Below are 16,146 nucleotides of genomic sequence, written 5' to 3' on the forward strand. Positions count from 1 at the left end.
ATGGTTCTGTGTGGTGTTAAAATAAGGGAGGTAGTCGATACTAGGTGTGCTAGTTTTTCCATTTTTCTGTAAGTATAAAAAGTTGGTGTAGGTTTATTGAGATGTTTATGCATATAGATGGTATGTATGAATTTTGATCACTATTTGTAAGGTAAAACTTTATATTTCCTTATTAAACTTAAACCTTAATTGTGCCTAAGAAGAGATAAATCAGTCACTTGTTAGTCATTTCAAGATTTAAAGTAACAAATTTAAATTTCAAATTTAGCCTCTCCCTCTGTTTCTGAGGAGGTTGCATTTGAACTCCAACCTCTGGAGGACCTCCTTCCCTACTTAATTTTAGGACCAGCTTCCTCTTTCTGCTTTCTATTACAAAACAGTGATCGGATGAAGGCCTCTGGCCTTCACAGTGCTGCAGTCTTCTCCGGGGATGTCCCAGGATTCTGGGCTGCAGTCTTCTTTGGAAACTCTGAGGATTCTGTTCTTGGGCATTTTAACAGAACCTCCTTACTCACCTTTACTCCTTTACTGCCCTGCCCTGCCCTGCTTCTGGTCTCTTGGTCTTTTCTTTTTGATCAGCAGATTCCTGAGGTTATGCGCTTGGAAATACAGCACAACTTCCTTTATTATGGGAATCTCTAGAAACTTTGCTAGGCTTTCTATTCCCTCTCCCTTTGTGGACCTTGGCCCATGATGATGGCACTCCAGGCCTTTCCCCAAGGCCTTCTTAAAAGATTTACTTTGCAAACTCCTATCATCCCTGCAAAGATTCTTCCATTGAACTTTTTCTTCTTTCATTGAAAGAAGACAAATAAGTAGAACTGTATGTCATCATACTTTCTTCCCAATCCTATTATTTATGGACATAAATTTGGAAGCTTTAGTATCAAAGACAGAATTTGCAATATTTGATTCTTAAAGTGTTTATTCCACAATGGCTTTAAAATTAAACACAGGGGGCTGGAGAGATGGCTCAGTGGTTAAGAGCACTGGCTGTTCTTGAAGAAGACCCAGTACCCACATGGCAACTAACAACCGTCCGTAACTCCAGTTCTGGGGATCTGACCCCCTCTTCTATCCTCTGCAGGCACAGAACGACACAGGTGCACTTACACACATGCAGGAATAACACTCATACATATAAATTTAAAAAATTGTTTTAAACTTTTTGAAAAATGAAATTAAACATAATCTAAAAAAGAAAAAAATGTGACCCAGGTAAGGTAGTGCACGTGTTTAATCCCAGCACTTGGGAGGCAGAGGCAGGTGAATCTCTATGAGTTCCAGGCTAGCCAACGCTACATAGTGAGACCCTCTCTCAAAGAACCAAAAACATTTTTGTGTGAAAATGTGATTATGAATTAGCTATTAGTAGATACCAAGGATTGACTTGTAATGATGGCCTTTAGTCATACGTGAAATTATCAGTTTTAGAGAAGATCATGAAGTCTTTATAGTAAGGGTGTGATAGGAGATATGAGGTTGGAGAAAGGGACAGATCAAAAGCGCTAAATCATTTTTGGATTTAATGCTTACCAAATCATAAAGAAAAATAACATGATTAATTTGCCTAAGAAGTAGGAGCAGATAATAGAGTGTTTGTGATGGAGAGGGCCAGCTGGAAAAATTTCAAATTCTTTCCTCATCATTCACATCCAAATCATTTGAACTCCATTGGTTCCCTTAGCCCTATCACCTTCCCATTCCAAATCATCATTCTCTCTTATCTAGACATAATATTGCCATAATTATCATTTGCTTTTATTATTTGTCCCGCGCTATCGTCTCGCCAGCAAGAATGACGCGGCACACTTAGGATCCTTCTGCAGAAAAGCTTTAATGCATCTTGAGAGGGAGAGCATAAGCTTACAGGGCGAAGACCCCGAATGTCGGAAACCCAGCCCTTATATAGGTTAGTAAGCCCGTCTTGGACGTGGCAACTTTTGATTGGTCGCAAACTCATTAGCCCATATCACTCCACGAGGTAGGCAGAGACTAGAAGGTGGAAAATTACTTCGGGCATGCGTACTGACTTATTTACTGCTCAGCATGAACCGGATGTGAGCGCCATCTTGTAATGGCGTCTGCAGGGACGGCAGGCGGCTCCCCACAATTATTGTGTGAACACAGCTTGAATTTTTCATTTATTCAACATGTATTGATTAAACATGAAATATCAACCTATTTTTAGGCACTTAGAACAAAACCAATAAATTCCATGCCTCTTTAGTAAAGCAAGACAACAGGCAGCACAATTAGGACATTATATGGCATATTCTCAATGGATAAATGCTACAAAAATATGCATATATGTTTATATACATTGAGACAGTAGTTAAAGGAAGCTTCTTGTCCAGAAGGAATATTTTGTGTCTAATTTTGGGGTGACTCTCCAGGTGATAATGATGTTGTGTTTGGTGGCAGCTTGTCTGGCAGAAGGAACTTGTATAGGGCTTTTTACATGGAATCTGGAGTGAGTATAGTTTTGTGGACAAAAGACTTTTTACATGTGCAGCACACAAAAGACATGCATGTGTCATCTGATGCACTGGTAGGTTTGATGTCTGACAGAAGCCTCTGTAATGCTTAACACAAACAAATGGCTTCTCACTGCTCTGTCTTCTAAAAAGTGACAGATACCTAAAGATCTTGGGATAGTTCTTACATTTCTGGATCTTTCTTAGTGTTTCCCACATGTGCTGTTTCCCTTCACCCCCACACAGGGAGGCACAGGGAGAACTTAGCTGGCTTGAAAAGAAACCTGATCACACCATCACGGGGACGCCTTGAAAGAAGGTGCCTCCACTTCATGGGATTTGGGCTGTTCTGGAGTTGTGTGGGTTCTTGTAAGAAGCATCTTCTTCTATCTAAGACACTTCTCTTTCTGCATGGTGAGAAGTAAGATATGTGGTTCCCTTGGGTAGTCGTACTGTCATTTTCTTCAATAGTTTTCTGGTAATTGCTGTAAACCATCTTCATCTCATTTCTAAGTGGGAGCCTTGCGGAGTCTGGAAGGGTAACCTTGTAGTCTTTCCTGTTGGAGTTTCTGCTGACATCTGTTGCTTGAGATGAACACTGACTTGAGGGCATTCTCAGACAAAAGGGCTTCCTGTTCCTGCTTGTGGACAAGGACTATGAAGAGCTTCATGAAGTCTTCAGTTAGGTCTTCCATTCATTTCTCAAGGTCTCTTCCACTTAGTTCCCACGTCTCTTTAAAAGTGACTTATCCAGGACTGGAGAGATGACTCAGTGGTTAAGAGACTGGCTGCTCTTGCAGAGGACCCGGGTTTGATTCCCAGCACCCACATGGAAGCTAACAACTGTCTGGAACTCCAGTTCCTGGGGATCTGATGCCCTTTTCTGACCTCTGTGGGTACTGCACGATACTGGTGTACTTACATCCATGCGGGCAATACACTCACACACATAAAATAGAATAAAAGTAATAAAAATAAAATATTTTTTAAAAGTGACTTATCTTTGCAGTATGTACTGATAGTAAACTATTCTAGGACAAAATGAGAAATAATTCCATCGTTGCTATGCTTTTCTAGCCTCAACCATGAGTGAAAATATCAGTCGTTGCAATTTACTTTACATGTGTGCTCTTGTCATGTTAGAACGAATTGACCTGAGTGCTTCAGAACTCAGGGATCTCCTTTCCTTTCTGGATAGCAGATCCTTAGATCAATTTAAAGTCTAGATTTTCTTTTGTTAAGTTTTAAAATCTTATTTATTATTTTTATTTTATGTGTATACATGTGTTGCCTGTATGAACACAGGGGCTGGGATGTAGCTTAGTGGTAGAGACCCTGCCTACCATGCCCGGGGGCCTGGCTTCAAACTGCAGTGCCACCACTACCACCAAAGAATAAAACAAAATTTAAAACCAGAAATCATTTAAAATAAAACACAAATGAGCACAAGTTTACTTTTCCCACAACCCTTTTTGTGCCACCTCTCCTACTTATCCAACCACACAAGCCACCCTAGGTTTTTCTAGTTCCAAATGTTCATTTTGCAAAAAACATTATCTAAGATGATAATTTTTGTAACATTGCAATTGAACACTGTACACATTGCGTTTGTCTTTTAAAAGATAAGTAATGAATAGTGAAGTGAAAGAGTGTTCAAGTTTTACTGCTGGTCCTTGGAGGTTAAATACTGACAACGTGGACAAAGTTTTCTTTAAACAGCTAATTTTACTTATTTTGAATTTTTTTGGTTCAGGGAGAGTCATCATTCATAGATCTTAAGTCTTGAAAGAGCGATGCTATCATATATGGAATTTTATCTTTCAGTCTAATGAGCATGAACTGATTAATTTTGCATATAAAATATTTATCAGCTGGGCTTGGTGATATAAGCTACTCTGGAGGATGAGGCAATAGGGTCAAAGTTGCCCTGGTCTACACAGTGAGTTCAAGGCCAGCCTGGGCAACTTGGTGAGTCCTTGTCTCAAAGTAAAAAATAAATAAGGGCTGGGCATACACCTTGAAGGTAGAGAGCTTGTCTAGAATGGACAGGCCCTAGATTCCAATCTCCACTCCTGAAAAAGATAACAAAAATAACCCCCCAACTCCAACAATAGCAATAACAACCCACAATCAGTCAGCATCGTTTGGCACGTTTTCTAAGGCCGTATTTAAGATGTGGCACACCAAACACTGAGGCACTTTGCCTTGTGATATTTCACGAGGGAAGGAAAATAACCGAAGGAACTAAAGTGTTCTTGTCAGAATCTGAACTCTTTTCTGCTTGGTTAAATAAAGTAATAAATTGCTTCAAATTCTGCTGCTGCGGGCTGGAGATGGAGCTGCGACAGAAGAGTGCCTGCATAGTGGGAACAAACGTTCCTGGACAGAAGCTGCACCTTCAGCTGAACTTTTTGCAAGGCTGATTGACTGATTTGAAGGTCAATGACTGTGGAGAGTTTGGAATGTAGTAGGTCCAGAGCCAAATTATCTTGGGCCACCTTTGGTCCTCCTTATAGCCATTTATTAGCCTCCTCTGTACCCGACCTAATGTCTTTGTGACCACTAAAATCATTTGGAATGTGCAAACAGAACATTAGTTTCTGACCAAGTGAAAAGCTAATACTGCCGCCGAGCATGTGGCCCTGTGACAGAGGTTCCCCTGCTTTGCTCTGACCCACCTTCCTAATGTTTCCACCAATGTAGTTGAAGATTTATGAAGACTTTTTGTTCTGCTACTACAAAAACTTCATGAAACTGCTTGACATTGGAACATGGAATTTGGGGTGACCTAAATCTGTGTCCTCAGGCCATGGTCACTCAGATTTGATTCCAGAATGAACTAGCTCTTATCACCTTTGATATGAGAATTGTTATTTACAAAGACAGTATATTCTGTCTTAGGCTCTGATTTCCACTCCAATATCCTACCCCCAAATTCCACTGCGGGTTCATGGATCATCATTATTCAGGACAATGAACACATGCCTCTTAAAACACCATTTTACTGACTGCTTCTCATACTGTGCTGATGGAAGTATAAAACCATTCTAGAAAAGGTGACTGTCAATATTTATCACATTTACAAATACATCTAGCAATTCTGGTAGTCCTACCACAGTGTGTATATGGTTTAGTACCACTACCGTTAAGGAAATATCAGGCAGGACATCCGTAGTGTACAAGATGTGGGTATTTTATTTAAGCTGCAGCCTGGTCCAGCAGGCTCAAGCTCCAAAATCTAGACCCCTGAAGGGAAGTAGCACATATTTTTTATACCTTAGGTATTGGGTTACAGTCAGGGGAAACTTACATATTGATTGGCTATCAGCGAAGTCCTAAAACCAGGCAAATGATTATAAACTCAGAAAAAGATGCTGAAAGCATGTTTTTAAAAAATCCCGCCTGAAAGTCATTGTAGAAGTCTCTCTCCGAGACAAACAGAATTGAGGAAGGACACAGTAAAGTGGTTCTAGCTAGCTGTATCAGCATTCTAACCACAAACTTGTCAGCTGAACCTTTGCTGACAGGGACAGAGAAAACAATGATTAACATCCATATTCTCCTTAAATATTCCATCAGGCTCTACATCACGGCTGCCTCGTTGTGGTTCCAGTTGCTGATGCTTAGTAAATGGCTGCTTCACCGGCACGGTGAAGAAAGAGCCTTTCAAATCTCATACTTGGAGGAAGAAGCTGGGTCTCCGTGAATTCAAGGCCAGTCCTCCCTAAATAATGAGTTCCAGGCCAGCCAGGGCTGCAACGTGCCATAAAACACAACCAACCAAACGATAAAAAACCCAAAACCCTGCTTCGTGGGCAGTAGCCGTTTTTTTCTGGTCTCCCAAGGTACAGGAAACACCTCGGTCAGCTCCAGGCTGCGGCTGGCCCTCCTACATCCCCAAGGGGGTAGTTCTCCTTCCCAGTTTGTTGTTTGAGACGGGTCTCCATGGTTGTCACGACGGGCCTGGACCTCGCCATGGCGAGGAGGCTTCTGCCTCCTGAATGTTGCGGTTAGAGGACTGTGCCAGCATGCTTGACACGAACATCTGTTTTATGACTTCTAACTATTGACTTTCTGCGTTGCTTGCATGCATGTAAGTGCTCCTGTGCCACGCAGCGCCCACGTTGGTCAGCAGAGGGAGCTGGTACCGAAGGCTGCCGGGCGGCACGGGGGTGCTGGGAACCCAACCCGGGTCTTCTGCGAGAGCAGCCCGGCCTCTTAACCACTGAGCATCTCTCCAGCCCCAAATTTTATGAGTTTCTTATAGCAAGATACTAAGGGATGATACTTCTCCTTTTAAAAGAAAAAGAAAGAATAGAAAAAAAGAAAATGAGGCGGTATGGGGAAACTCATTAGGATTTTCCGAACGCGGTCGAGGAGCCTCACAGCAAAAGCTCGACGCGCCAGCGTTCACCTCAGGAACGGAGGCGGCATCTACGGAGAGCCGCTCTCGGGAAGGCCTAGCCAGGGAAAAAGGAGCAGCGAGGCCCAGCTCTTCGGGCCCTCCGGGCTTCGGCAAGGTCTGAGGCAGGAAGCACGTCCCCGCTTCGGGCCAGGGGGTCCCAGACAACCCGCGGCGCGCAGCAGCCTCGACGCGTTCCCGCGCATCCGCCTTGGGGGCGGGGAAAGACCCGGATGGAACCGCCCTTGCGCCGGAGACCCTCGCTCCCTTTGAAAGGCCGAGCGGGGCGGGCTTCCCCACCGTTCCGTGTTCTGATTGGCTCCTCGCCGCCGTCTCCGCTTTCCGATTGGACGTCAGCAGTGCCCGTCACAGAGCGACGCCTTGACTCTCAGATTGTTGCTGCGGGGAGTAGGCGGTGGCATCCGCGGAGCCGGGCGTCCAGCTCTGCGGCCGTGGGCTGTGCGGTCGGAGCTCGTCCCGGCGTCTGGGCTGCCAGGCCCGAGAGGAAGCGCTCCAGGCGGCTGGAGGGCGGTGCGGGGCGGCCCGGGGAGCTGCGGTTGCCTCTGCAGCACCATGTCCTGGATCTTCAAGAGGTGAAGGGGGCTGAGGGGGTGGCGCGCTGCCCTGACGGCCTGGCGGCTGTCCCTGAGTGAACCTGACCTTCCGCGCGGTCCGTGCGGTGGTCGGAGGAGGAAAAGCATTGTCTGCCCGGGCCTGGGGAGGCGGGTCTGTGTCCCGGCCTCGGCCGAAGGCGGATGGTCTGAAGCCCAGAACCTGTGCCGAGGCCGGCTTCACCCCTACGGCCGTTAGCTACCCGCCCGCGCCGGGCGTTGTGTTTGCAGTAGCGGCGCCGACAGCGGTCCCGACCCCCTCACGGTTGATGTGCTTGAGCGTGCGGGTGGATGTTTGCGGAGGGGCCGGCGGGGGAGTCACGGAGCGGAGGGGAAGCAGCGGGTGATGGTCGTATCTGTTCTGGGGAGGACGGAAAGTTCCTGGAGGCTTCCAGCAAACACCCACTTCTCATCATCCTGAGTGGTGTTCATCCCCATTCCTGAAATCGTTATCCTTAAGGGAATTGGTGTTACCTTTAGACCAGCGGGGTGATGGAACGGGAAGGGGCGTCAGGTCAACCTCCTATGATGTCATAGTTTAGAGAACCCGAATTAAAGCGTGTTCTGTGAATCAAGGGAGTGGATGCTGGATGTATTCGTTATGTAAAACGTTGAAAAGCAGCTTCCTGTATGATAGTAGTGTCGTTTTTACAAATCTCTCACAGATGAGTTGCCTTTGAAAGTTTGGACCATAGAATTGTAGCTACAGACATCGCATACATTTCTATGTAAATAGATGATTTTCACCAAGAAAGGTTTGTCCGCCCTTAGTCTTCCATTTTGGATAGTGGCTAAGGTGTGGTGGTCTTAAGAGCCAGCGTTTAACAGGTCAGATTCCTGGAAGCCTTCCTCACTAAACTCTGGCTTTAGGCAGAGTAACTCTTGATCTGTTCATAGTCATTCCCACGTAATGTCATTCCCATTTTTCTAAATAAAGGGTAAAGAAACGATCTGTCTATAAACACAATTGATTATATGAGAAATACTTGGGTACATTTTGTAGTTTTTCTTTGCTTTTTTTATAGGGATCCTGTTTGGAAGTATTTGCAGTCTGTCCAGTATGGAGCCCATGGAAATTTTCCACGACTCTCATATCCAACTTTCTTTCCGCGTTTTGAATTCCAAGATATTATCCCTCCAGATGAGTTCCTAACCAGTGATGAAGAGCTAGATTCGGTTTTATTTGGAACTCTGAGAGGTCATGTTGTTGGACTACGCTATTACACAGGAGTAGTGAGTATAAAAGTAGATACTGAAGAAAACTGTTATGTTTATGGTTTTAACCCAGAAAACAATATTAGAAGGCATATGTGAAGTTAATATTTTAAGTAATTGAAATACATGTGGACAAGTGATAAAATACCATGGACTAATTTTTTAGATTTATATCATGTTAGCAGTACCAAGCACTTTTGCTCACACTGCCATTTGATCCTTAAAGTAACTGAGGTAATCTTCCAATTAGGAAGGTGAAGCTCTAAAAGGTTCAGTGGTTTTCCTCAAATGCAGATAATACATAATGAACTTAGGAAATGACTTGAAAATTCATCAGCTTTTCCTAGATAAGGGGATTGTTTAGTTTTAGGTCGTTTTATTTTGGAGTCTTTTAGAGACTGGGTCTGAGCTTTGTAGCCCTGGCTGGCCTGTAACTTGCTACTGAGACACCACATCTGGCCCTCTTTTTTTTTTTTTTAGTAACAAGAGTGTCTCCTGCCTTTTTCTCCTGTGTATCTGAATTGTATGTATTTGCGTGTGTGTGTGTGTGCGTGTGCAGAGAGAGAAAGAGAAGGGGACAGGTTAAGAATGTAACTTTCTCTGGACAGTAATCTTTATTAGGCTCATCTAGGATGGATTTGTTATTTGGATAATATCCTTGTAATGTTACAGAATTTATTACAAAAATTTCAGACACAAAATTAGAATAATACACTAGTGATTTAGATTCAGCAATAAGCAAATATTTTCCACATTAGCTTCTTTTCTTTTTTTTTTTTTTCTTTTGCTCTTTTATAAAAACAAATACCTAATGTATCAGCCATTTGTAACTCTAGTTCCAGGGGCTCTGACACCCTCTTCTGGCCTCCACGGGTATTATGTGCATGTGGTACACTTAGATACATGTGGGCAAAACAGTCATACACATAAAATAAAAATTTAAAAAAATTTTTTGCCAGGCATAGCACACCTGTAATCCTAGTACTTTAGAGGCTGAGATAAGAGGAGTATGAGTTGAGACCAGCCTGTGGTACATACTGAGTTCTGGGCCAGGCTGGGCTACATAGCAATACTCTATCTCTAACTAAATAACTCTTGTTCATGTTTACATTTTGTTTTTATTCTTTGTGCTATATATTTGTGGCTTATTTTTTAATTTTTTGAAACTATTTTATCTATATGAATGTATCGCCTACGTGTATATAAAGGCACCTGTGTCATGCAATGCCTGGAGAGGTGAGAAGAGAGCATTGGATCCCCTGGAACTAGAGTTATGAACTGTTGTTAGCTGCCATGTGGGTGCTGGGAACCAGACCCAGGTCCTCTGCAAGAGCAGCCAGTCTCTCAACCACTGAGCATCTCTCTAGCTCTTATTTTTAATTTTTTGTTTATTGGTCTTGATAAGAATCTTTCAAACAACCTCTCTCTTTAAAGTAATTTTTCTTGATTCAAAGATTTGTCTCGTATAATCTGGTCTACTTTCCTTAAGATTCCCTCCCTTCTTCCTTCCATTTCAATTTGAGCAATTTTAGGTCTGTTATTTTGAAGGGTAGTTTTCGTAGATATAAAATTAACACTTTTGCTGGGCATGGTGGCGCACGCCTTTAATCCCAGCACTCGGGAGGCAGAGGCAGGCAGATCTCTGTGAGTTCAAGGCCAGCCTGGTCTACATAGTGAGTTCCAGGACAGCTGGGGCTACAGGGAAAAAAAAAAAAAATTAACACTTCGAAAAACTGTTACACTTACTTCTGGGCTCCATGATTTCTTTCTTTTCCTTTCTTATTTTAAAAAAGATTTTAAAGCCAGGTGTGGTGGGGCATACCTTTTAAATCCCAGTCTCAGACAGGAAGATCTCTGAGATTGGTCTACAGAGCAAGTTCCAGGCCAGGTGGGGCTACATAGGAGAGACACTGTGTCTCAAAAAAAACAACAAAAAAAGGTTTTATTTATGCCTAGTGTGGTGGCCCCACACCTTTACGCCAGTACTCAGGCAGAAGCAGATGGATCTCTGGGTTTGAGGCCAGCCTGGTCTACATAGGGAGTTCCAGGCTAGCCAGGGCTACAGAGTGAGACCCTGTCTGAAAACAAAAACAAAAAAAGCAAAAAACCCCAAGGTAGTATTTTATGTGTATGAGTGCTTTGCCTGCTTGTGTATAAGTTCACCATGTGCATGCCTGGTGCCTGTGGATGCCAGAAGAGGGCATCAGATCCCCTAGAACTGAAAGTTCAGGATAGTTGTTAGTTGCCATGCAGATGCTGGGAACTGGATCTGGGTCCTCAGGAAGAGCAGTAAGTGCTCTTAACTCATGAGCCATCTCTCCAGCTATTTAAAAATTGTTTATTTTGTTTGCATATGTGTAATGATCAAAGGACAACTTGCAGGAATGGGTTCCAGAGATCAAACTGAGGTTAACAACAAACTCAGGTTGGCAGCAGGTGTCCTTACCCGCTGAGCCATCTACAGGCCCCTGGGTTTCATAATTTCTGATAAAAATGAGATGTTAATCCATTAAAGATCTTTTGTATATAAAGTACTTTTGTCTTGTTTTCAAGGTTTTTTTTTGTTTGTTTGACAGCTTGTTTGTGCTATGTGCAGGTATGTGTCTTCTCGCTCAAGTTTGTCTTACTTGGAGTTTGCTGAGTTTCTTATACACATAATTTATTTGTGTTTATCAAATTTCAGATGTTTTCAGCTATATTTCCTTAAATTTTTTTTTCTGCCCCTTTTTTTCTCCTGTGTCTCATTGTTTTTGTATCCTTGATGTTGAATCACATACTGTGGTGGTTTAAATAAATGTCCCCCATAGGCTCAAAGTATTTGAACATTTTGTCCCCAGTCGGCAGTTGTTTGGGGAGGTTTTAGGAGGTGCAGCTTTGCTGGAAGAAGCTGGGCAGGCACTGGTGGTGAGTTTTGAGATTATATAGCCAGGCCCACTTCAGTCTGGTGCGCTCTGCTCTGCTGCTTGTTCCTATTTGAAGATGGGAGAGCTCGGCTCTCTGGTCTGGGCACCTCCTGCTGCCCTGCCTCCTTGCCAAGATGGACTCCAATCCCCCTGGAGCCATAAGTCCAGTGAACTCTTCCTGCTATAAGGTGCCTTGGTCATGGTATTTTATCATAACAACAGAAAAGTAACTACCTAGTAAATGTACTGTCTCTTCTCTTCATGTTTTCTTAGCCTTTATTTCTAGTCCTCAGATCCTGTAATCCTGCTTGACCTATCTTAAACATTACTGATGGATTTAATATTTTCATTTTGAGCTGGAAATGTAGCTCAGTTGATAGACTCATTGCCTAGCCTTGGGTTTGATCCCCAGCATTACTCCAGTACTGGAATAGTAGAGAATGCTTGTAATCTCAGCACTCAGGAGATAGACACAGAAAGATCAAATTGCAGAACCGTCCTTAGTTCAAGATCATATTTGGATTCATGAGACCCTGGTGCAAGCAAGCAAATGAAAACCAAACCAAATCCCAACAACAGTAAATGAATGGAAATCTCAGATACAGAATGAAGTCAAGTTATTACTGCTAATATTTATGTTATTACTATCTATTCCTTTTACTAGGTAAATAATAATGAAATGGTTGCATTACAACGGGAGCCTAACAACCCCTATGATAAGAATGCGATTAAAGTAAACAATGTGAATGGAAATCAGGTTGGCCATTTAAAGAAAGATCTTGCAGCTGCTTTGGCCTATATCATGGACAACAAGTTGGCCCAAGTGGAAGGGTAATGTACTTGTAAAGTTTAGGCTTTTAAAAATATTTATTTTATTTCGTGTGTATGAGTGTATTGCCTGCATATATGTAAGTGTGCCCATGTCATGCAATGCCCACAGAGGTCAGAAGAGGGTTTTGGATCCCCTGGAAACAGCTGCCATGTGGGTGCTGGGAATCAAACCCTGGTCCTCTGTAAAAGTAGCCAGTGTTCTTACCCACTGAACCATCTCTTCAGCCCACTAGAGTTTAGTTTTAATAATTTTTCTTATCTGCCTCTCCTATTTGCCCCTGGAACAGCTGACCTCTCATTTTCCTATTGATTTATTACCATGGGGAAAATAAACTTGGGTTTACATGTTAGGAAGAATACTCCCATCTCCTTAAGCCTTTTTGGTACATGGATTTTGGAATGGGAATTAGGAAATGTTGAAATCAAATGTTGTAAATTGGTAGTTTCTAATTAGATGTAGGTGAGTTTTGTTTTACTTGCATACTTTTTATTAAAATATTTTTATTTTATATGTATGAGTGCATTGCCTGCATGTATGTAAGTACAGCTGTGTTGTGCAATGCCCATATTGGTCAGAAGAAGGTGTTGAATCACCTGGAATGGGAGTTATAGATAGTTGTTAGCCACCGTATGGATGCTGGGAATTGAACCCTGGTCCTTTGTAAGAGCAGCCAGTGCTCTGGTTGCTGAGCCATCTCTCCAGCCTCTGCATATTGTTTTTTAAGACAGGGTCTTTCTATTGTACCCAGCTTGACCTCACGGTGATCTTCTGCCTCAGTCTCCTTTTGAGTGTTGGGATTACAGGCACACAATAACACAAACGTTGGAAATGATGGGGTGTTTTGTTTCTGTTTTTGTTTTTGAGGCAGAGTACTGCATTGAATTCCCCTGCCTTAGCCTTCTGTGTGCTACACTTACAGGTGTTCACCGTCATGCTTAGCTTACCTACAGTGTTTTGGAGTTTTTCTTCATTTTTTACTAGAAATGAAATCTAGACAGTCTGTATTTTCTATATATTAATTTTCCTCCTAAATGCAAAACTCACTAAGGTTTTTGTTTTAATAAATGGTAGGTCTGGAAGTGTTGAACCCATATTCCATGATCTCAATTGACTGAGACTTTAGAAGTAGCTGTTTCTTTTGTTAGAGTCTGCTCTAACAGTTCTTTTCTCTTTTTTCTTCCCTCCACTTCCTCCCTCCTTCCTGTTGTTCTTTGGCTACTTCTTCTCATCTAGTGTTTGTGAATCTCATTGTAAATATTTAATGATCTTTCTACCCCAATCCTAATGCTTAGGATATTTGAGTTTGGGAGGTAAAATAAATAACTTTGTCTCACTTTCTTTTTTCCTTTTTCAAGTTTTTAAAACCTTAAGAATAAGTTTCTAGTGAATGTATGAATGCCGGATTAGATTGTTCTTTTCTGTTTTTGATAGGATCTTCTTAGTCCCAGCCCACTTGGAACTCACTATGTAGATCAGGCTGGCCTTGATTTCAGGGATCCACCTGCCTTTGCCTCAAGAGGGCTGGGATTAAAGGCGTGTGCCACTATGCCCACCAGAAGTAGCTGTTCTAAATCATTTCCCATTCTCCCAGCAGTATGAGTGACAGTCATAGTGTTTCGGTTAGCTAATACTCTGCCCTCCCAAATCACTGTACTATTTTGTTTCTTTTACAATCTATTGTGTAAGCTGTCCTTTTGAAGCTGCTTTATCCCACCATCTCAGGTTCTTCTGACATTTTGTTCTATGACAAAAATTACTTTTTCCTTCTGATTGTTGAATTTATTTCTTGTCCTTTTTCAATAGTACAAGTTTACTCAACTAGTCCCTTTTTTATTTCCTGTTTGAGTAGACTACTTGGAATGTTTAATAGATGCATATTGTATAAAAATAAATAAGTTTCTCATTTTTTTCCTTAACTACAATAGGGTAGTTCCTTTTGGTGCAAACAACACTTTCACCATGCCCCTCCATATGACTTTTTGGGGAAAAGAAGAAAATAGAAAAGTGGTTTTAGATCAGCTGAAGAAACATGGATTTAGATTGGGTCCTGCAACCAAAAGTAAGTTTGATATTGTAAGATGCAGGAATTGGAAAGCAGTTTTTCTCTGAGTGTGGTTGGTCAGCTTGTAGGTGCTGAAGGCTCCATGTTATAACTTTCTTTTGGAATCTTTAGAAGAAATTACTGACTTTTCCTTTGTATTTCTTTTTAAAAATATTGCTGTATTTTATGTGTATGAGTGTATTGCCTGCATGTATGTAAGTGCACTTGTGTTGTGCCATGCCCACCGAGGTCAAAAGAGGGTGTCGGATCCCTTGGAACTGGAGTTATGGACAGTTGTTCTCTGCCATGTGGGTGATGGGTCCTCTGCAGGAACAGCCAGTGCTCTTAACTGCTTGAGCCATCTCTCCAATTCCCTTATTTCTTTTCGAATACAGTTACATATCAGTTAACAATAGGGACAGATTCTGAGGGACGCGCCTCATGTGGTGATTTTTGTCATTGTTCAAACATTATAGATTGTACTCATACAAAATAAAGATAGCTAATTCTATGGGCCCACCCTTATATAGCCAAATATAAATATGACTGTAGATTTAGCCACCCAAAAATGCACAAGAAGGGTTTTTGTGCCTCTTTTAATTTTCCCCAGTGTTAACATCTGTAAATTCCTCATCTTACACATTATTTTTGAGAAATTTTAGACAAAAAATAAATCTCCCAATAGGGAATGAAAAAGAAGTGTTTAGTAAAAATTCATTCAAGAATATGCATTTATTTTTTTTAATGATTTTGTATCTAGGTCTAAATTACTTCTAAGGCTTGGAGATGAAGTTCAATCGTAGAGCATTAACATCAATTAAAAAAAATTTTTTGCTTTTTTTTTTTTGCAGTCCTGGGGTTTGTCCATACTAAGCACACACTGTACTCTCTACCTTCAGCTCTTAATGGAAACTTTTTTAATGCTGTTTGATATTTGAGTTTTATTTCTTTTGGTCATTTTATTGTTTTTATTTGGAAATTACAGCTTTAGGATTGAGTTTGGAGAATGGTTGGGGCTCTGCACGAGCTGGGCCAAGCTATAGTATGCCAGTTCATTCTGCAGTACAGATGACAACTGAACAGGTAAGGTTTTGGTGTGGGTTTCTCTTTTGAGTCAAAGTCTCAGTGTAGCCCAGATTCACCATGTGGCTAAGAAAGGCCTTGAACTCCTGGACTTCTGCCCCTTAATCTCTTGTCCCAGTGATTACAGTGTTTGCCGCCCCAGGTGTGCTTTTCTTTTCTTTTTTGTTTTGTCTTTTCGAGACACGGTCTCCCTGTAGCCCCAGCTGGCCTGGACCTCCCTATGTAGACCAGGCTGGTCTCAAACTCACAGAGATCTGCCTCCATCTGCCTCCCAAGTGCTGGGACTAAAGGCGTGCGCCACCATGCCCAGCTTTTGTATTTTAATCTAAAAATTTTAACAATAAAGGTTGGTGTACATGTATTGCTAAAATTATACTGAAAACTATTGTACAACAAACAGAATGTACATATTGCAAACATCATTTAAAAAGCAATGGTAAGGAATATAGTCATCCTTTGTAATTCACAGAAATTGCAAGATTCCATGTTATAATGACCCTTTATGTAAAATGGCATTGTTTTTGTACCTAACCTTTGTACCCCTATATAGTTTAAATAATTTCTATATTAATTATAATTACA

General features: G+C 41.8%; 1 protein-coding gene across 1 annotated transcript in view; it reads left to right on the forward strand.

The window, feature by feature from the left end:
* Positions 1-7,283: 7,283 nt before the first annotated feature.
* Positions 7,284-16,146, forward strand: part of Hltf (helicase like transcription factor) — a gene marked incomplete in the record, with an annotated part of 84,646 nt that continues 75,783 nt past the window's right edge. The window contains 5 exon segments of the mRNA XM_008848042.3: positions 7,284-7,472; positions 8,516-8,723; positions 12,273-12,439; positions 14,366-14,499; positions 15,467-15,564. Coding sequence (XP_008846264.1) covers positions 7,453-7,472; positions 8,516-8,723; positions 12,273-12,439; positions 14,366-14,499; positions 15,467-15,564 — 627 coding nt within the window.

The sequence above is a fragment of the Nannospalax galili genome, unplaced genomic scaffold (assembly GCF_000622305.1).
Source record: "Nannospalax galili isolate Female #2095 unplaced genomic scaffold, S.galili_v1.0 scaffold423, whole genome shotgun sequence".
Lineage (NCBI taxonomy): Eukaryota > Metazoa > Chordata > Mammalia > Rodentia > Spalacidae > Nannospalax > Nannospalax galili.